A 22,073-nucleotide genomic window follows, 5' to 3' on the forward strand; every position below is an offset into this window, starting at 1 on the left:
CAGTCTCAAAGGGCTTAACAGGCCAAATATTTGTGACACCCCCCTTTACCCATGCCCCCACACGGGCAAGAAAAAACTCCCTTGAATCAGCAAGGAAGAAATCTTGAGAAGAAACGCAGTGTAGGGGATCCCTTCTTCCAGGGATGGTCAGGAGTGCAATGGGTGCCACAAATGGCATACAGGTAAATACATGTACATCATATTAAAATGGTGATGGGGTTCTGGCCGGTTATCCATGAGGAGAGTCCAGGCATCCAGTCCAGCACCCGCAGCACGCTACAACTGACAGAATAGTGAATTAGAACGGAAAAGTACATAGTGGGAATGTATAATGTAATAAGAAAAGCACAAGCAAACAGAGTAGTCTTCACTACGCATCTGTTGTTTTCACACTCCAAATGCAAGATTGTAGAGCGTTTTGAGCTTCCCTTTGAATAGCTCCACAGAGTCAGCTTCCCTGATCGCTGATGGCAGCCTATTCCATAAAAAGGGGGCTCGATAGGCAAATGCTCTCTGTCCAGCCGATTTATTTTTAACCTTCGGCAATGAAAGAAGGCCGGCTCCCGAAGACCGGAGAGACCGAGAAGGACTATAAGGAATAATCAGGTCCTTCAGGTACAATGGAGATAGTCCATGCAAGGCTTTATAGGTTAGCAATAGCACCTTAAAGTCTGATCTGAAAGTTATTGGTAGCCAATGTAAAGAGGCGAGAATAGGTGTAATATGATCAAACTTTCTCGTTCTGGTCAGCAATCTAGCTGCCGCATTGTGTACCAGCTGTAGACTCTTTGTAGTAGAGTTCGGTAATCCCGAGAACAGTGCATTGCAATAGTCCAGTCTTGACGAGACAAACGCATGAATCAGTGTCTCTGCATCCACTACAGATAACATTGATCTGATTCTTGCAATGTTTCTCAAATGGAAAAAGGCAATTCTAGTTATACTTCTTATATGCTGATCAAAGCATAGTTGAGGGTCAAACAAGACACCAAGATTTCTGACGGATGCACTCTGTGGGATGGCGAAGCCATCCAACCACAGAGAGACATCCTCAAACTTTTCCCGGTCCCGCTTCGAGCCGATAATCATCAGCTCTGTCTTCCCAGTATTAAGCTGTAGGAAGTTTTGTGACATCCAGCCCTTCACAGCAGCCAAACAGGACTCAACCTTTTGAATCTGGGCAGAATCCCCGGAATCGACAGGAATGTAGAGCTGGGTGTCATCCGCATAGCAATGGAAACTAATTCCGAAGCCGCGGATAACGTCACCGAGGGGAAGCATATAAATTGCAAAAAGCAATGGACCAAGAACCGACCCTTGTGGTACGCCAAAGCGCAATTTACAATGCTTCGATTCTGCACCCTCATGAAGCACAAATTGGGTTCTATCTGTGAGGTACGATTCAAGCCAACCAAGAGCCGTACCCCCGAAACCAACATAGTGTTCGACGGTGAAGAAGAGTGCTATGGTCAATCGTATCAAACGCAGCGCTCAGATCCAACATCACAAGCATTGTGCTTGTGTTTTTATCCAAAGCAAGAAGGATGTCATTTACAACTCTTGTAATAGCAGTTTCAGTTGAGTGGAAATTCCTGAACCCCGACTGGAAAGGTTCGAAGAGATTATTCCTCGTCAAATAATCAACAATTTGCTTTGCTACAATCCTTTCCTGTACCTTAGACAAGAAGGGCAGATTCGATATAGGCCGATAGTTCCTGACTAATTCAGGATCTAGGCCAGGCTTTTTGAGTAGCGGTTTTAACACTGCAGCCTTGAAATTGGAAGGAACAATTCCTGTTGAAAACGAAAGATTCATAAGCAAGAGGATAACAGGCCCCACCGTTGGAAAAAGTTCCTTAAGAACCCTAGAAGGGAGCGGATCCAACATACAAGTTGTTGGCTTTGAGGCCTTTATCACCCTTTCAAGTTCCACCAAGGAAATCGCCTTAAGCTCCAAAAGAGTTGCGTCAGAGTTCACCATCCTACTTGGCAGAACCCCATCCTGCCCCACAGGATGTGTAGGATTAGCCGCCCGGTAAGCATCAATTTCCTCTCTAATTGATTGAATCTTATTCTCAAAGAAATCCATGAATTCACCTGCCGAGATCGAGGAGCCTACGGTCTGATTCTGTTTCTGAGTGAGACTCCTCACCGTGTCAAAAAGAAACGTAGGATTATTTCTATTCAAATTAATGATACTAGAAAAGTAGGCGTTCCTGGCGATAGTCAGCGCACCCTTATAGGTGATCAGACTATTATGCCATGCAAGATGAAAGACCTCAAGTTTAGTCGAGCGCCATTTGCGTTCAAGGATCCTGCAATTTCGCTTCAAAATGCGAGTTTCTGCATTAAACCAAGGAGCTGGTTTTTTCAATGTTCGTTTTTTAGTTACGTACGGAGCAACTGAATCAATGGCAACAGACAAGGCAATGTTGAGGTCATCAGTAAGGCACTCCACAGAACCACTATAGTTACAGAGAGGTGCAAGTGAACCAGATAACTTATCTTCCATAGCTGTAATGGTTGCAGGTGTGATGCGGCGACAGCTGAAAGTAGCTTGCTGATCGTCGCAGGGGCAGGATACCACCACCTGGAAAGTGAGCAAAAAGTGGTCTGATAAAGCTGAGGTGTAGGAAGAGACCACTAGCTGCGAAATGTCAACACCGCGGGTCAGAACGAGATCCAACGTGTTTCCACCGATGTGGGTTGGTTGCTGGACGAGCTGTTTGAAGCCAAGCGTATCTGTAATGGACAGAAAAGCCCTTGTGAGGGCATCAGACGGGTTATTCACGTGAATGTTGAAATCCCCAATAAGCAAAATATTGTCTGAATATGTAGCCAAATCAGCTGCAAAGTCAGAAAACTCATCCAGAAAAACTGAATACGGTCCTGGAGGACGGTATACTACAGCTAAAACAAAAGAGTCTGGAACTCGTTTTGCTTCTCGAGGAGCTGAGGTGCAGAGCGCTAGCACCTCAAAGGATCTGAAAATATATCTATTCTTCGGCTTTAAATTAAGCTTAGAATTAGATATCAGGGCTACTCCACCACCTTTCTTAACTTCTCTAGATACTTGGGTGCTAACGTAATGGGGTGGAGTAGCTTCGTTTAAGGCTAGAAACTCATCTGGTTTTAACCAGGTTTCAGAAAGCCCCAGTATGTCGATCTTTTTATCAATAATTAGATCATGGACCAAGAGCGCCTTCGATGAAAGCGACCTTATGTTCATGAACCCTATTCTGAGTACTTCCCTTTTATTATTTTCAGAGGGAGTCTGGTTAACACTCAGCTCTGAAGCGGTCAAGGGGATACCGCGGTTTCGACATACTGGTTGCGGCCCTCGTCTGCGGGTTTTACACCTCGAGACAGCGCGAGGCCGCACCACCGTACATATAGGTACAGGGTTATTTTCAGAGGGAGTCTGGTTAACACTCAGCTCTGAGGCGATCAGTGGGATCGCCAGAGTTGGACATACTGGTCGCGGCGCTCGCCTGCGGGTTTTACACCTCGAGACAGAGCGGGGCCGCGCCACCGTACATATAGGTACAGTGTTAATTTCAGGGGGAGTCCGGTTAGTTGTTAGTATTTGATTTGACATGCGGTTTATCATGCGATTTGCCATGCGATTTTGCACGCCTGTACTAGGTACAGCGTTAATTTCTGAGGGAGTGTGGTTAACACTCAGCTCTGTCATGCGAGTTAACATGCGATTTTGCACGACTGTACATATAGGTACAGCGTTAATTTCATGCGATGCGTCATGCGTCATGCGATTTACCATGCGATTTGACATGCGATTTGACATGCGGTTTGACATGCAGTTTTGGCCCACCGTACAAATAGGTACAGCGTTAGTTACAGAGGGAGTCCGGTTAACACTCAGCTCTGAAACAATTGGTGCAATAGATCCTGGTTCAGCTAACCCATCTGCTATTCTAGACTCTGTTCTAGACTCTGCAACGTAGACTATCATGTTGCTAGCAGGTTTACTAAACTCCTGCAGCCCAGCGTGCTGTGAGTGGATGAGTCACGCCTGACTAAGACATCTATCTATGTTTTTTGACATAATTGAGGCACCTAACCCAGTAGGGTGTAGGCCGTCTCATGAGCACACCAGGGCGACCCCACAGGGAGGGCCAGTTATCTATGAAACCAAAGCCCTGCTCTGAGCTATATAGGGCCAGCCAGCGATTTAGAGACAATAGTCTCATGCTTTCTACTTTTTAATTAAACTTGTCTATCTTGCATTGATGAGGAGATTTTGGATAACAAAACTTTCATTTCCAACAAGGACTACTACCTTTTCTGTTGCGCATTTAACCAATTAAGAACATGAACGTTTCAAAGAACCACACTGACCTTGTTAGGGCTTTTAACTTGACTATTTAACTGACACTTTCCGCAGTCTTAAAATATCAATGGGCCCCTCCTTATTCAACATACATTTTGATTGAATACAAGACGCTATTTAGTTCATAATCTCGAGCAAATACAGTTATGTGCAGCCACAGAGGAGTGCAAGTGGTTTTCCCTTCCACCCTGCAGTGCTACAGGGTGATTGATTGTCTTCAAGCAGCTGCCATAGCAGTCAGGTCTAAAACAATTGGGTTCTCTCAAAGCATTTCCATCTTCAAGACGGGCTGGTCAGCGTTGTGTAGTGACTACCATGTTACTTAACCCCCCTCCCCTCGACTAAAGCTAAAGTACTAACTAAAAAGACAACAAGACTGAAGAATGTCTATTTTTTTCCTTACCTCTTACCGATCATAGCAAAGTCATTTTAACAGCTGGGGCAGGCTACTCTGTAATTGCTATCAATGGGGAACCAAGCGTTTAGCACGGTGCTTTATCCTTGCTTAGGGACCCACTTTCTCCTGCCGTGAGCACCACAGAAAAAGTCAACGTCATTGAGGATTTAGGTGTAGGCGTTCCAATGTGGTTTTGCCACAGGAAAATGTACAGCACACTTCTCTTGCATTTAACAAACACCGCTGTCACCGGCTCTTCTCCTCTGTGCTTCGCAGGCCAGTTGAAGGGGGTGATGGAGCGCGTGCTGGACTTTGCCGTGTGCGAGTTGACCAAGATCGTGGAGGCCTCGTTCGATGACCTCCTCCTAGAGATCACCAAGAAGGAGCGGGAGCAGAAAACCCTGGAGGAGTACCTGGGGAGGAGCACCGGGCTGGGAGGAGGTGCACCGGGGGACAGGGGGACCAGGGGGGCAAGCCGAAGACGGGGCTCCAAACACTCTTCATCATCACCCAGCGGCTCGGAGGCCACCAGAGAGGATCTGGCTGATGTCATCGTATCCAAGGAGACGCCCGAGGCTGATGGTGAGTGGAAAGTAGGGATGGGTCCGCTCAATCGATTATTTGAATATTCGTTCACGAGTCAAAGCAGATTTTTTTACATTTGTACCTGTAAAGCAAATGTTCAATTCAAATAAACACAAATGGAAGGACCGATCACACAAGCATAAGCCGAAATATAAATAAGTATGCATACAACACAAACAAACAGCAGCAGTACACTAATGAGCGGGGAGGGAGTTGGACATCATTCAACAGTGCATTGTGTGAGTTAGGTAGTTAATAATATAGTGTTATAGGCCTTTTCTGTTGGTAAAGGCTAACTCATGTCAAAGTCCCACAAGGGTTCCACATGGGCACACTCTAAGAATATAAAAGACAATCTAAATAGGGGTATAGGGCCTCTGCAGTTATGCGGAATAGAGCTAGCGTACGCTATAGGGGCTTGACTCCGGTCAGAGAAGAGTGTAGCTCCAAGGTAAACATCCCACCATAGATTGAACAGAAGCTCTATTCCCCTTAAAGTGACAGTGACCTAAATACGGGTCAACCAAATTAAATGTTTGATACTTTTTATTCTACATGGAGCATGATGCGTTTAAGATGGTAAGCAAATTCTTGCCGTTGATCCTTAGCTGCCTTTGTGAATGTCGGCACTAATCGAAAATTTGATTATTCCACAGACATATTATTTGATCATAGAATGGACAAGCCATCAATAAATCAAATGCTCTGACAAAAATAAGAGAATAATGTGGTATCTGCAGGCCTGTCGCAGGCCTGTTATTATCCCGTCCAATCCTTTTAATTTAGCTTTCATGATCATGATAATCCTAGCTTTAACTTCAACCGGGTTTAATCTTGCTGGAGAGTTTACTGAAGATTGGGGCTACCAACAAGGATAATTATAAAGAAACATGGTCTCCTTTTAAGGGCCATTGTAGACCAGAATTTGGTGTATTTGTTCATGCATTTAATTGACTTCCTGTCCCTGTAATTAGTCCCCAACATTTCTGTGCTACGGAAACAGACAATTGGCGGTGGGGGAAATCTTCTCAGAAACCACCACAAAACTGAATTAGTTGCGTGGAATACCGAGCACATACCAAACAACACTGACATAATTTACTTGCGGTCAGTGTAATCTGACATCAGAGTCCTCTGTCTTGGGTTACCTTGCGTTCGTAACTGTTTATACAGATGGATAGATAGTAGGAAAATGTTTTATTCTAGGAATTCTCATCAAAGCCAATGTAATTACATTGATGCTTACATTTGACTGGGAAATTAGTTTTCTTCAACCAGTCCAACGAAATACAAAGAACATACGAAAAAGCAATCTACAGTAGGCACTATATTTAGCCCCAAAATAAAGTGAACATTGATTACGTAAAAATACGTTTTTTTCGTAATACAGGAAAATATTGAGCACTATTCTACAAAAGTGTTGTGCAAAGACATGACATGACACATTGGGCAGTCGAGTGTTCATCCTCTGAACATCTGGCATGGGTGAAGAGAGGGGTGGCAACCTGGCAGTTTATGGTGTGTGCCTGTTCATGCGTTTGCTTTTACTGGTTTTTAATTCTGTATCATACATCGATTGAGGTCAGCTCTTGGATGTTGTAAAACATTACAAATGCTCTTCCCAATCTTGACTGTGTACAACGGTGCCATCTGGTCTGTAAAGCTGTGGCCAAGTTCTGTTTTATTGAAATGTGTTTTTGTGAATGTGGTGTTTTTCGCAAATCTCTTTCTCTCAACACATGGGATAGATTGTCTGGAACAAAGGGAGGAAAATCCTTCTTTTATTATTGAGATCTCAAAAGATTTAATCGATCAAAATTCATGACTTGTGGAATAGGGTTGATTATTCAGGGTAATCCGTATCTGTGCACTTTATGTGACATTTTCCATAACAATGAAAGCTGGTTGAGCCTTGGCTAAAGAGTATTAGCCTGCTTGCCAAGCTTTTCCTCCAGAATGGCTAACTGGTGTTCGAAAGGTTGATTTTCCGGCAGTTTGTTTTCCCAAGTAGCGGAGACACCATTACTTTTATCGGTTTGTTTAAATGGAATATCTGTATTGAAATCTTCCGGATCCCCTAAATGCACCTTCTATGCTATATTGGCTGATAATGAATGGGGATTTGCTAATATTATGTTAATCTCTAAATCTATGACCTTAAACTTCCGACTTTAGTCTATATTGTGTGGCGACTAAAGGTCTCCAGCGTGAAAAGACAAGCCTAGTTTGAACATACTTTGGTAATAACCCATTGTCCTTGACTGGTCGATTAGAGCGCTCTGGCGGTTGCTGCAAGAACAGGTATAGCCTGCTACTCGCAATGGTTATGTAGGTAACGGTTGGGGAAATGGGGTCATCCAAGACGTCGATGATGTGATAGGGTTATATCTTATAGATCCATGGGTTTAGCCTTGCTTCACAAGATGAAATGCAAACTGCGAAGTTGAACTTTTCTGTTTTCGCACCACAGTGTTGATTATTGGACAGCGATATATTATTTCCCTGGTTCTTCTGACAAATGTACTGTACTCGCTTCGTATAAAAGCGTCTGCTAAATGCCCTAAATGTAAATGTAACTCCTCTTTAGATTTCCAAAGGGCGCCACCAACTGGCACAAAATACCTCTAAATGCAATTGGATAGGCCTACAACCAAACATAGCAAAGAAGAGGGTGACGCAGCACTGAGTGACGAAAAAACATCTTTCTTTTCAACAAAAGTAATTTGTTGACCGTCCAGTTTGTCTCTATTAGCATAATCAGCAAACGGTCCTACATCAGCGGCAGCCATCTCTGCCTTTTCGGCCCTCTGCACCATCATCGTATTCATCCAGCCTTATATTAGATAAATAGTTATGATTGGTCATAATTCGTCTGGTTCCCAGGCGTGGATAATGTATGTTATAGGTTAATTTTGCTTCAATCAATCTATAAGCCCGCTTACGGTTTAGGTGAAGCCTAAATAAAAGTGGTTAAACCAAAAATGTGACATGGATAAGTAGTTTGACTGCCTTGCTTGATAGGGTCTTAAATCGCCCCCTGGACAACTATAGGTATGTGATTCAGCATAGCAAACCGAGCTGTTACGAATGCAGCGTTCATTGTCATCTTTTTACAACTTCCTTTTCCTTGCTGTTCTCCAAGCATGGTGCCCCCGCACCTTTTGTTCTTATTACCACACTTGACAACCTTTTACTTTAAGGTCTCGCTCAGGTTTTCAACTGCTGAGTAGGAGTTTGGTTAAGATCACGTTGAACATGTTTTGTTCTCTGGAATCCCTTCTTCAATTTTCCTTCACACTTCGGTGGCCTCCTCCTCTTCGTCCTTACCTTCCTTCCTTCCCCCTTCTCCTCAAACCTCCCTTATCTCACCGTCCTCCCTCCTTCCTTCCTTGCTGATTGCTATCATGTCATTTAGCAGACCCTTTTAGCTAAAGTTACTTGGTTGTTATTTATTTTATATTTTTGAGTAAGTGGGCATCTTGCTCTGGGATTCTTGTATGTAGGCTGTTGGCTTTGATGATTACAGATCGGAGTCAAAGACACAACATTCTCCTATATATCCTTATCCTTTCGTTCTTTTTTGCCCTGATGTTCCCATAACTTTTTCACCTTGTGGATCTTTCTTTGACCTGTGCTCAAAGGGTGAGTAAATGCCCGTTTTGGCAGGAAAAAAAAAAAAATAGAACGTGGTTCTGAGCAATAAAAAAGGTTTTAGGATGGGACTGAACCATTGGGTTCCATAGGAGCGAGTGTGAGGGGGGTTCATAACGGACGGCACACTCGCTCCAGCTAAGGCGCGCAGCCAATAGAAAACGACCAATCTGGAAACACGTTTTTAGCTGGAAGTAGCTGACTTCTATTATCATACCGAGAATTTCCCCCCAACAACCGAATACATTTTAGTCCAAAAGCACTCAAATGTTGTTCAGCACTTTTCAGCTGAATAGAAGTCCTTTTTGGTGTTTACTTACCACCCCCCCCCCCCTGCCTCCCCAGACCCAGACCAGCCGGCGGTGCTGTCCATGTCCCACGACTGGGTCCCCATCCTGGACAAGGTGTTTGGACAAAAGTGGTGCAGCGACATCTGGCAGGTCAAAGAGCTGGAGGTGGTTCGGGGGAAGGGCCCGGGGGAGGGGGGCCCGAGGTCTGTCACCACCCCTTTCAACCTGGTCCCCCTGGACATGGAGCCGTCCCCCACCTTACCCCATCAGGACCCCCGCTGGACCCCCCTGGAGGACATGGAGGTCCTGTCCCCGGATGACAACAAAGCGGGGAAGGGCCATGACCGAGCCGTGAGCCCTGCAGGTGAGCTCTATGCTCTAGGTCATGTCTTCATGTAACTATCATTTAAGAGATAGGATCTACCTAGACGTATGTGATTGACGACGATGACTATGAGGCAAGATGAGGCTGATACTTCCTTTTTTAAAGTTGACATTGCAGTGTTCCCTAAAGTGTCACGTTATAGTTATTCTGCTGACTGGAGAAACAGCTGTCTAGCACAGAGGTGATCAGAAACAGCTGTATCAAGACGGATGAAATATGGCGACCAAAGGGCGGTTGATTAAATTCTCGTGCTATGGCAGAAGCCTGGTGGATGTTTCATAACCGGTTTGGTGACTCAAGCCCGGACTTTTTTCCAATAATATAAAACTGACCTGAGGCAAATCCCAGCTATGAAGAGTGCTGAGCAAACGTTATCGCCATGCTCCCCAGTCTGCTCCGACATCACTTCCTCTCACCCGTTTCCTCACTCGCTCTCTCGCTCTCCCTCAGAATCCTTGCGCCGACGCTCTTCGGCCTCCATGCTCCAGCGCCTCCTCACGCTGCCCGCTCAGCTGACGGAGGACGACGACGACTGCGGGGGCTGCGAGGTCGAGCCCGCCCACTCCATCTCCCTCAATGTCGCCGACATCCTGGATGCCCTGGCCCCTGCGGGCGGCGGGGTCCGCAGTGGCTATGATGGAGGGCTGCTTGGCGTCTCTTTCCTTTCGACCAAACAGGGAGAACCAACACCACAGCAGCAGCAAGCGGCGGTGGTGGTGGAGGAGGAAGAGGAGGAAAAAGGAAGGAAGGTAGGCATCAGAGGAAACAAAAGACTTGTGTCCTACGTTCAGTCTTTTCATTCAATTAAGTTTGGTCGTGTGGGAGTATGACAATGGAGTAAGGATGGTAAGACTCTTTCCACAATGGTGTTCTATAGGTGACTATAGGGCTCTGTGCCAGACGAGAACCTGTGGAGAGAACCAACGGGACAAACAAGACATAGACGGAACTTATTATATCATAGACAATAGGATGCCATTCAATGTGCAACCCCCGCCACTCATTCATTCTCACTATAGCGCTTTGCTTCCAAAGGGACTCGTATAATTCGATTAGCAATGAGAGAAAGAAGCACACACACACGCACTGCTCTCTAAAAGACAGTAAGTCACTCGGCTGGCTCTGAGGAGCCATAAAGCCGTTGGCTGTAGCTCAAGGTAATCAGCACCCATTCAAAAGCAACAGAGCAAGGACATCAGTCCCAGCGTTAGGAGAGAAAAGTATATCATAACAGTTGAACAGAGTCGAGACTCGAGCACACTGAAGGCAAAAACATGTAGGCTTCAGGTGAGAAATAATGGTTTGCATGGGAACTCTAACACCATCTGGTGAGAGAGACCGGTCAGATGGATTCCAAGTGGGAAGTGAAACTCCTGGGATGATTCAGGCGTTATTGTTTTGTTTTTTTATCCCTCACAAACCTCAGAATCTTTTCGAACCAAAGTCATGACTGCAGCTCAAAAAAAACATTGTGCCGGTTTCAAAGGAGGCCCAGGGACAGCTGGAGCCCATTTACAGAGCTGTTTCGGGTTTCAACTCACCTTCAAAGCAGGTTAATTGAACCTCCTGAATTCACTCCTACGACGTGTCAACCAGGGGGGTAAATCAGGGTTTGAGGTTTATTTTCTTTTTGCCATAGCAGGAACCTCTTAGCCTGACATCGCCAGACCCATATTTGTCTGGCTGCAATTGATAGACCCTCAACAAAGCAGAGCAACAGAGCAACGACACATCAGTGGCAGCCATCTTGGTTGTTTATAGAAGATGCCTCAACGGCGCTCCCATAGGTCGCTCCTCTGTACCGTGATCATATTAATCCCACCCCATATTAAATAAACAGTTTTGATGGGCCAGGTCATCTGTCTGGACAGGAGGGGGGCCAGATGTATATGCCATATGAGCTTGCAGAATCGTCCGGTTCCCAGGCTAGGAACTGCTTATTCATGTCATTGTTGGTTTGTAAAGAGTAGGTGTTTCTCAGTGAGCGAGTTGCTCTCTCAAAGACTAGTTACAGAGAAAGTAAGTCATATCGTATTTATTCAATCATAAAGATGTAAATCAAAACACACATTTAGCATTAATCAGTATTTTGCTGACTTTCAACATCCAAATTTATTAAATTTAACTTCCTCAACTTTGCGATGATGCAACGCTTTTATCCGTCACGTAATAACCAATATTACGGTTGACTATACGGTTGATATGTTGCCACATCCCTCCCCCTTACATAAAGCCTAAAACATGCCTAAACACAGCCAGGTTAGCGTGCTTCGACATAATCCAAAGGAACCGAGAACGACCAAATAACCTCCAACTTCTCCCATGCTATTATATCCTACTATAGTCAGTTCATTGTCATGTCACAGCGGTAAGATAGAATCTAAATGCCCTTTCCCTGACAACCTGTGCCTTCTAGGATATTCCTGATGAAGAGGCTAAATCGACTTAATTATTTTGCCTTCACAATGTGACAGTTGAGAAAATGGTTCCGTGTCATATTATCAGCAACGCTAAATCAGAGGCTATGACCCTCAGCAGGAAACCAGTGGATTGCCTACTCCGGGTAGGAAATGAGTCCTTGGCCCAAGTGATGGAGTTCAAGTACCTCAGGGTCTTGTTGGCAAGTTAGGGTATGATGGAGTGAGATTGGCCGGAGAATCGGAGCAGCGGGGGTGGTATTGCGAACGCTTTACCTCTCCGTTATGACGAAAAGAGAGCTGAGCGGCAAGGCAAAGATCTCGATCTACAGGTCGATCTTCGTTCCTGCCCTGACCTATGGTCATGAAGGATGGGTGATGACCGTAAGGACGAGATTGCGGGTACAAGCGGCTAAGATTGGTTTTCTCAGGAGGGTGGTTGGCGTCTCCCTTAGGGATGGGGTGAGAAGCTCAGCCATCCGTGAGGAACTTGGATTAGAGCCGCTCCCCTGCTTAGAAAGGAAGTCAGTGGGGGTGGTTCAGGCATTTGGTAAGGCGCCTCCCTAGGGAGGTGTTCCAGGCAGGACCAGTGGGGAGGAGACCTCAGGGTAGACCCAGGACTAGGTGGAGAGATGATATCTCAATACTGGCCTGGGAGCGCCTCGGGATCCCCCGTCAGAGCTGCTCAATGTGACCCAGGAAAGGGAAGTCTGGGGGGTCCCTGCTGGAGCTGCTGCCCCTGCGACCCGACCCCGGATAAGCGGTTTGAAGATGACGATGACGATGAGGGGCCCCATTAGGTTGATTTTTTAACAGAACAGAACTACCAACTGGAACTGCCACGGAAACGTGTTGTTTTCTTCAGTTGGGAAAGTGTCTCAAGTGTGAGTGTTGTGGACAGATGTACTTCAACAAACTATTTTTTTCTCTGTCTCTCTCTCCTCCCTCCAGAAGAGGAGGCGGGTGTGGTTGGAGTGTGACGAGTGCGGCCGGCGGTTCAGCCGCGCCTCGCTGCTCAAGACGCACCGGCAGACGCACGCCGCCGACGCCGCCTCCTCCGCCTCCTTCGCCACCGCCGCGGGCGAGCCCTCCGCCTCCCCGCCGGGCGGCGGAGACGAGAGGCCTCCGTCGGCGCTGACCGTCCTGCGGTGCTCCGAGTGCAGGAAGCACTTCTCCTCGGCCGCCCGCCTGCAGACCCATGTCCAGAACCAGCACCCGCCCTCCGGGCAACAGCTCTGAGGCCACGGGCCGAGACCACGCGACCGAGGGGTCCGGGCGGGGCAGACCTGAAGAAAGCCGAGGACTGTCGGGAAGCGGGACGGAACCGAAACGGGAAGAAAGGAAATGCAACGGGTGGGATAGGAGAGCCGGATCTGAGCCAACCATCTGTCGGCTCAGATCAGGCAGATTGACTGAACAGATGAACACGAGTCATCACATTTGATTGAGATTGGACTGGAATAAGAGGGAGGGACAAGCCAGAGCAGGTCGATTGATCGAGGGTGGAACCATCTTTATTGACGCTAAGATGTAAATTGGCAGAAACAAACAATACTACAACGCACATAATACTGCAACCACAATAATGCTTATTTTGCTTTCAGTGTTGATGTTCAGGTATGGATAGTACCAGGGATCAATACTGCTACTGTAACGGATCACCGAGGGACCACGCACATAACCAGTCAATGAAATGTGAAGTTTCCAGAAACGAACAATAGAATGATTACTACTACAATACCAATAACATATCAGAGCCAAACCTGAGGCCCAACCGTAGGAAACCGAGTGAGTCCAAAACAAAATGGATCCCATGGCAATACATGGGATGGATTGTGATAGGTAGAAACTTGAATATAGGAGGGCGGTAAGCAGAAACAAAACAAGCACGCACAAGCAAAGGTTTTGAAGGCTGTATGGTTCTCTTCACGTGGGTGCCATTGAACTCAGCTGACCTGTCAGCTCGATGTCGAATATGTTGCCGTTGTGGGTAAACCCCACCAGGGAAACGAGCTGTGTGCTGATATATCGTAACATTTTGTCACAGGTAGCGTAGGTGAGTAAGCCATCATTTTGAGAGTTCCCACTCAATTGAGACATTCTGTGAAAAGGGCCACTGTGATGTTTATAGACAATGGTGGTGGTGCAGGGACAATGGTGACAACAATCTGTACAACGCGCCACTCAATTACTGAAGGTCATCAGTGATTGCTGAACAGACTTCGATTTTTATACAGAGTTGTTCAGACTTTGTTTTTAAGTGCCCTTTATGGTTTTCTCTAGAAACAAACAGTTGTCTACTCTTTTACATTATGTGATAATCGCAAAGTGTGTTATTTTGTCTTTTTTTTGTTGATTTTTTGATATTTTTTAGATATAGAAGTAGATTCTTCCTCATTTGCGGTTTCTTCATTATTGATGGAGAGGCAATCCCTCAACATTTTGCAAAAATAATTCTAAAAAGAGAAAATCCAAAAAACACCAAAAGATGTAACTGAAGTGTGCATTGTGTCTGTACATATGTGGCATTGCTGTGACTCTGTGAATGTACATCACAGGTTTTTTCCTTTTATATATCTACATTGTTGCTTAAATTTCAATTTAATAAGGGACTGAGGCAATGCAGATACCTTTGGAGGGTAAAGTTGTCTAGCGATTTTATGTAAACGTAAAACGATGGATTGCCCTCCTCTTTTCCCTCTGATTATTTTCTGCTCCTCATTGTTAGTACCATGTCAACATTACCACACAAATACCTCTGTTAAGTAAATGTTTGTTTTTTTACATACTGTACCTTTCGTTGAACGGCCCTGTTACATTGTCCGTTTTGCATTGCCTAGCAACTAGCGATAGTACCCTTATGGTTGTAGGCATCCAGTAGGCGCGGATAGGGCCGTGAGAAACTGTCCGCTCCTACCACCTGAAACTGTCTACTTGGGGGATCTCTTGGGCACGTTTTATGGCTGCCTTATGGCCTACTTCCATCACCCTGACCGCTAGGAAAGACACCTCAAGCATGAATGAAAAGTGATGAAAGGAGAGTCTGATCAGGGAGAGCAACTGCCAAGGTCGCTCCCTGGTCTGGCGAGGCCTTTTGATTCGTGGTCATGAAGACATTTTTCTTTTCAACTAGACATTTTTTTGTAGTGTAGTTTTCTAGAAGTAGATTTGTTGTGAATGTGAGGCCCTGTCCATGTCCTCCTGCCTCTTTTATAGTACGGCTGACGATCCATAATGGCAGAAAGTAAACCATCCATCTGCAGAGGAAGTATCGGAGCAAGGAGATATGGATGAATGAACAGCCATGGTCTTTCATTTGGGGGGCTCGCCTTGTGCTCAGTTTTTTTTAATTTTGCTCATGGATGGAAGAGAAAGAACAAACTTCAGGTCATGGCTGGTACACAGCTGGCAATTTTTTGTTGTCTTTCCGTTTAATTCTTGTTTTCATTTCCATGAGGTTTGATGTTGTCCTATATGGTCTTTCTTGTCATTGCATTGTCTTCCTTAATGTTTTCTTTCAGCTGTGTTTAACTTGCTCTTGTGTGCTTAGAATACATTGGCTATGTTTGATTTGTCTCACTTGTTCCCTCATTCCCTATTCCCTATATAGTGTACCCTACAATGGAACACTATTATTGGAGGCATAAGTATATGGGGAAGCCGGGCATTCATTTTGCGCAGTCCATCGACTTGATGTGAATTAGTCTAACAACCTGACACCTAATTAATGTCACCTCGTGATAGTTAATTTGCATAGGAACCTGTTTGTGCTATTGTCTATTGGTTGAATCCAATGGCCATGAAAGCTGCAGTGCATCATGGGATTTAGTGGGAATTTGCATGTGCATCGTTGTTCACTCATTTTACGATGCATTTTGAGTATTAAGTCGTGCACTATGTGGTAAACTAGATTTGTACACTTCACATTTTTGGACAACACTGCAAAATGCTGAGGCCCTAACTATATAGTGAACAGGTGGACCAATTCAAACAGCCATGAAGCATGTAGAGCGCTAGCAATCAAGGATGCGTTTACAAATCACATTCATTCATTATTGTTACATGTTTTTTTGTCCTAAATGCAGTGAGCTTGAAAGCTCCCCCTTTAGTTCTGTGACGAGGTGCACTCATCAAATTACTTTGATTTCCCCAATGAAATAAATATAAAGTGACTGACATTGATTCAACGTAATCGACCACAAGGTTACAGAATGTGACCCACCCAGCGATAGTAACGATTAATCTTGTCATTGAGCTTTAAACAAGCCTCAATGTTTGACAACATTATGAACTTTAAAAGTTCTCCCCCCTCATTTGAATGTCTGCTATCTTCAATATTAGCCTCTACATTATGTAGCATTCAGGTTTATTTACAACTAAAGACAAACCATGCCACAATAGAGAGATAACTTAAAATTATAAATCTTATCTTATTTATTTTTATCCGAGACTTGTGAGGATGAGGACATGAATGATTATCATTGATGTGATTTGGTTCTATAATATCAAAAAACTAGGCACTACAAATATATTTATTTATATTGCCCCGTAGTAACCAAAGTTTAAGTTAGGGTTAAAATTGGAATAAGAAATTTGTTTGCAGAGTTCAAGGGAAAGATTAATGATTATTATTTTAAATATATATATTTTCTTTTCTATAGACCTGATCTGACCTGCTTTTCTGACCCGACAGTTAACTCCTCCATTTTGTTTAAATACAGGTCCTCGAGTCTTCTTAGTTTTCATTTTTGAGCCATAAAAGCCTGTTATTAGAATTTACAGCTGGGGAAAATGCGTAATAACATTGTTTGATTATTTGTATTATTAATTATGTACGTATTTGATGCTTCACATACACGGGACAGTGCTATACCATCAGCTGTTGGCCAAATATGAATAGGCAAGCAGAGTCTTATACATGTTGCTATAGCTCCCGGTCGAGGTGTACGTTGTGCATTGGAACCTTAGTCGTCATGGTTAGGGAAGGGAAGATCATTACTATTTAACCCGTTTTCTTTTCCAGGCTGTTAAATCGGTCGAGGTACCAGAATATGTGCTAGCACTATTGTACCCAAGTATAGTTGTGCTTCAGGTGTACATGTTTTTGTGTCTTGTTGTAGCAACATGTCCATTCTCTTTTCTTCTCTTTGGCCTGTATGGTTCAAAGTTACAGTGTGCAAGGGGGTCGGGTGGAGGGGAGGAACAGTCTAGTCTTCATGTATCAAAAAAACATGTTTACACAGGCCTCGTGGGTACTTTGTCGTATGCACAGTATGAAGGGAAATTTGAAATGGCGGTAGAATACTGGAAATGGCAATGGGGTTTGTTGTGTATTGTTTGCATTTTCAATGAATTGTATGAACGTTTATGAGGAATAAAAGGACCCTTTTTGGGGGATGGCTCATTCGAGGAAGCATCTCCAAGGCGGAAACCCCCGAAAGATGTAAAATAAGCTTTCCTAAATAAAATAACGGACAATACGATTCATCTCAGTTTTTTGCATCACAAACGTGGATTTCTATGAAGATCTGTCCCACAGTAATTATTTTGAGGTGGTGTTGGTCATTGATGGATGCATTTGTTGGTGCAAAGCAAGAATTATACTGCTCTGCTGCACTTACTATTTTCTGGTGAAATTTAATTGTCCGGCTTTTTTTTATCATGAAGGAAAACTTATTTTATGAATTGTGATCCTTCACATTCTGATGAACTCGGAGCCGCCTATAGTGGCACTGTGGGATGAAAGGCAGCATTATGTATGGTTCACAATTTCTTAGCTGTAACTCTCAACATGTGACATTTACATCATGCAAAATATGAAATAAGGCACTAAAAAGTGGTTATTGGTGACCCTCTAGTCTAGAATATACATGACATTATCGCCCCCCCCCCCCCCCCCCCCAAAAAAAAAAAATCCTAAATTGTGTGTGTGTGGTGGGGGGGGGGGAGGGGGGGGGGTGACCTCTCATGCCATATTCTTGACCAGAAGGGTCAGCGTTTCCGTTTGGCTTCATGCCTGCACAACAAGCACATTTACCATCAAACAAAGGTCCCCACCTATGGTTTTTTCATACCTCGGTTCACTTTTTTTGGCTGTTGCAAGTAAAGATTTGGGAACTATTTGTGCTGACGGTATGTTGTTTAGGGGACACATTGACTCCCTGAATGGGAAAAAATCTTAAGGCCTCAAAAGGGCCTGGCAACGGGGCGCTACTCTGTGAGCGACTCGCGGCGTGCTGCTCCCGTAATTTGTATGTTTTTGGAGTTGTTTTGTGTTTTCTGAGAGTCCTTAAGTGCGGTATTTACCGACAGCAAGTATAACTACTACGCTCAAGTATTTAGCGAGTTTGTGTGTCCTGATCGCCTTTCTGGAACCAGTATTTGCGATCTGTATCACACCGGCAAACTCCATGACACGCCATGGAGGGAGGCTCACCTACTCACAGGAGGCTCTGCTGGATCTGCAGCCTGCCTCGCTGGATCTACAAGCAACACCTTCTTGCCTGAATGGGATTCCTCAGCATCTACAGAGGAATCATTACATCAAGCGCATTCGTAGGAAAAGGGGATCCAGAGGAGGAATACGGAACAGAATGAGGAGACGAGGTAGGAGGCTGTCACTACCTGCAATAACTCTCCAACGTGCGATCATTACGCAACAAAATAACTGAACTTTCCGCACTCATCAAACTTGACTCAGACTACCGTCAAACCAGCCTCTTCTGCTTCACGGAGACATGGTTGTCAGAAGAAATAACCGATGTCGATATAGATGGATTTAAGATCATTCGTTTTGACAGAGACACTAGGATGACGCGGAAGTCGATTGGGGGCGGGCTCTGTATGGCTGTCAACACAAAGTGGGCTGTCAACTTCACTGTAAGAGAGACTGAATGCAGTAAACACCATGAAGTCATGACCGTGTCGTTCAGGCCTCACTACCTTCCCCGTGAATTTACACAAATTACAGCCATCCTAGTGTATGTCCCTGGACCTGATTTCACATGTGCAGCGGAGCGCATTGCTGACTGCTACAACAGAGCTGTCAATCAGAGCAGCGATCAGCCTGTCCTCCTGCTAGGGGATTTTAACAGATGCGATGTCACCACACTGCTTCCAAACTTGGAGCAGTATGTCACCACACCTACCAGACTTGACAGAACGCTGGATCCGTGCTTCGGTAACATACCGGGAGCTTATGTCGCAAAGCCCCGCCCACCACTCGGTCGCTCCGACCACAATGTCATTCTGCTGCTTCCAAAATACAGACAAAAACTAAAAACAGAAGACATACAAACAAAAACTGTTCAAGTCTGGAACAATGACTCTGTTGATGCATTAAGGGGCTGCATGGAGATCACAGACTGGGAAATATTTTTCCAAAGCTGTGAGGGAGACCTTAATCTGCTGACAGACTCTATCACCTCCTATTTGTCCTTCTGTGTGGACACTGTTATTCCAACAAAGCAGGTCAAGATGTACCCGAACAACAAGCCTTGGGTTACCAAGGACCGGAAACAGTGTCTTAACAACAAAAAGGTGGCATTCCTACAGGGAGACAAAAACAGAGTGAAAGAGTGCAACAGTGAATTGAGAAGGAAGACCAGGCTGGCCAAACTCCACTATAAGAACAAAGTGGAGGAAAAATTCACCACTGGCAATGCAAGGGAGGCATGGCAGGGACTAAACACCATGATGGGCAGAGCCCAGAAACCGGCCCTCATCCAATGCTCTGACCCTGCCACCTTTGCAGAGCAGCTCAACACATACTACAGCAGGTTCAACATGCCACACCCCCAGAATGACTGGACCCTCACCAGCAATTCATCACTCACAGTGGATAAAGGGAAGGTCACATCCATGCTGGGCCGCATCAACCCTCACAAAGCCTCTGGCCCGGACAGGCTCAGGGGCAAGGTGCTGAGGGAATGCTCAGCTCAGCTGGGTGATATAATCACTCGACTATTCCAGCATCTCCTGGACTCCAGCTGTGTCCCACGGATGTGGAAGGAGTCCACGCTTATACCAGTGCCGAAGAGAGCCAACGCCAGGGAGATGAAAGACTTCAGACCGGTGGCCCTCACATCTATTCTCTCTAAGTGTATGGAGAGGGTGGTGTGTGATCACCTCACTTCTATGGTGGTGGACAAGCTTGACCCATTTCAGTTTGCCTATAAGGCAAAGCGGGGGGTGGAGGATGCCTGTTTGACTCTCCTGGACACCGTTTGCAGACAGCTGGACTCCCCACACTCCCACACACAGATTTTATTCATGGACTTTTCTTCCGCTTTTAAAACAGTCAACCCGGCCACCCTCTGCAACCGCCTTCTGGATATACAAGTCCACCCATCACTCATCCTGTGGATAAAAGACTTCCTGCAGGACCGGTCCCAGCACGTGGTGGTAAATGGCTTTAAATCCAAGAACATGATTTTAAACACCGGTGTCCCCCAGGGTTGTGTTTTATCACCAATCTTATTTTCCATCTACACAAACAACATAACAAACAACAGTGACATTCCCCTTTTTAAGTATGCAGATGACATGGCTCTGGTGGCCGACATCAAGGATCACTCCTCTCTGGCTGCCTACTATCAGCAGGTCAACGCCCTGATGCAGTGGATCAAAGAGAGCTCTTTGGAGCTCAACATCTCCAAGACCAAGGAGCTGTGTTGTGGGGGGAGGCAAACATCTTCCCCCCAACCTCTCTTTGAACCTCTGAGGCTGAATGGGCAGACAGTGGAGCAGGTAGAGGCCTTTAGATACCTGGGCACAGATATGGACACCCACCTGTCCTTCTCCCAGCACACAGACTCTGTGTACAAAAAGGCACAGCAACGCCTGTTCCTGCTGAGGAAACTCAGGAGCTTTGATGTCAAACAGGACATTTTAACAGCTGTCTATAAATCACTCATAGAATCTGTACTCACGTTCAACATCACATCCTGGTTCACCCTCACCTCTGTCAAAAACAAATCAAAGCTTTCCCGGATCGTCAATCAAGGAAGCAAAATAACTGGCAAAACTCAAATTCAATTATCAGTACTCCACAGCCAGGCAGTTAAAAGGAAAGCCCACCTCATTACACAGGATCCCACCCACCCCCTGCACAAGTCCTTCCAACTTCTGCCATCAGGCCGCCGGTATAGAGTACCCCTATCTAAGAAAAACATACACAAAAACTCATTCATACCCATTGCCATAAACAGCTTAAATAAACAATGAACTATGGACAAAGGAACTCTGACGCACTGTCACTTTACACTTTACACATATCCACAGCTTTTATTTAGTTATTTTTACAGTTTTTAATATTTATACTTGTTTTAAGATCTATACACACTGTATGTGCTCTCAGAGATCAATGTTGTTGTATGAATGCCTATCAGTACATTTTCATGTTTGTATGTCGAGCCACGTCAAAGATGATTTTCTGTTACGACAGACAATAAAGTTTTCTGAATCTGAATCTGAATCTGAAAAGATCAACAAAGCAACATCAGACAAGGTGGTTAGTATTGTTTCCCACCCTTTTTATTTGCACAAGGTATGTAAGCCCATTCTAAAGAAACTACTGCTTATGTAATTTTTACAAATGGAAAAAGGATGCACCCTGGTGGTTTCATGTGTCCTACCAGGATAAACCCTAGATTAAACCTGCAGGACAGTAAATCCTGCTAAACACTATCGTCGATTAAAGTACAATTGCAATGCATCTGTTAGGTGTGTTTTTCATCTTGAAGCAACATTTCTTGAAGCGAAATTCCTACTAATAAGGCAGTGCAGTTTAGTTGCGAGTTATGGTATTGGTTTAAAAGGGATAAAGTTCTCGGTGAGGCACCAAGTCATACAGAAATATGAGCTCAGTAGACCGGCTATCAGGCTGTGGGATAATCACTCAATACTGTGTAATATATAATGGTATGTCAGTATAATAATACTGACAATGAGAGATTCATTATTTAATTAACACTTGACTTCCTTTTTTTCCGTTTTA

At 44.9% G+C, this 22,073-nt stretch overlaps 1 protein-coding gene across 1 annotated transcript in view; it reads left to right on the plus strand.

Moving 5' to 3' along the window:
* The window catches only part of si:dkeyp-113d7.10 (uncharacterized), a 34,875-nt gene extending 17,321 nt beyond the window's left edge, over positions 1–17,554 (plus strand). Inside the window, exons 3-6 of the mRNA XM_060042878.1 lie at positions 5,025–5,330; positions 9,330–9,638; positions 10,110–10,408; positions 13,028–17,554. Coding sequence (XP_059898861.1) covers positions 5,025–5,330; positions 9,330–9,638; positions 10,110–10,408; positions 13,028–13,315 — 1,202 coding nt within the window. The 3' untranslated portion in view covers positions 13,316–17,554. The remainder of the gene's footprint in view (positions 1–5,024; positions 5,331–9,329; positions 9,639–10,109; positions 10,409–13,027) is intronic.
* Positions 17,555–22,073: the final 4,519 nt, after the last annotated feature.

Source organism: Gadus macrocephalus, chromosome 2, assembly GCF_031168955.1.
Source record: "Gadus macrocephalus chromosome 2, ASM3116895v1".
Classification (NCBI taxonomy): domain Eukaryota; kingdom Metazoa; phylum Chordata; class Actinopteri; order Gadiformes; family Gadidae; genus Gadus; species Gadus macrocephalus.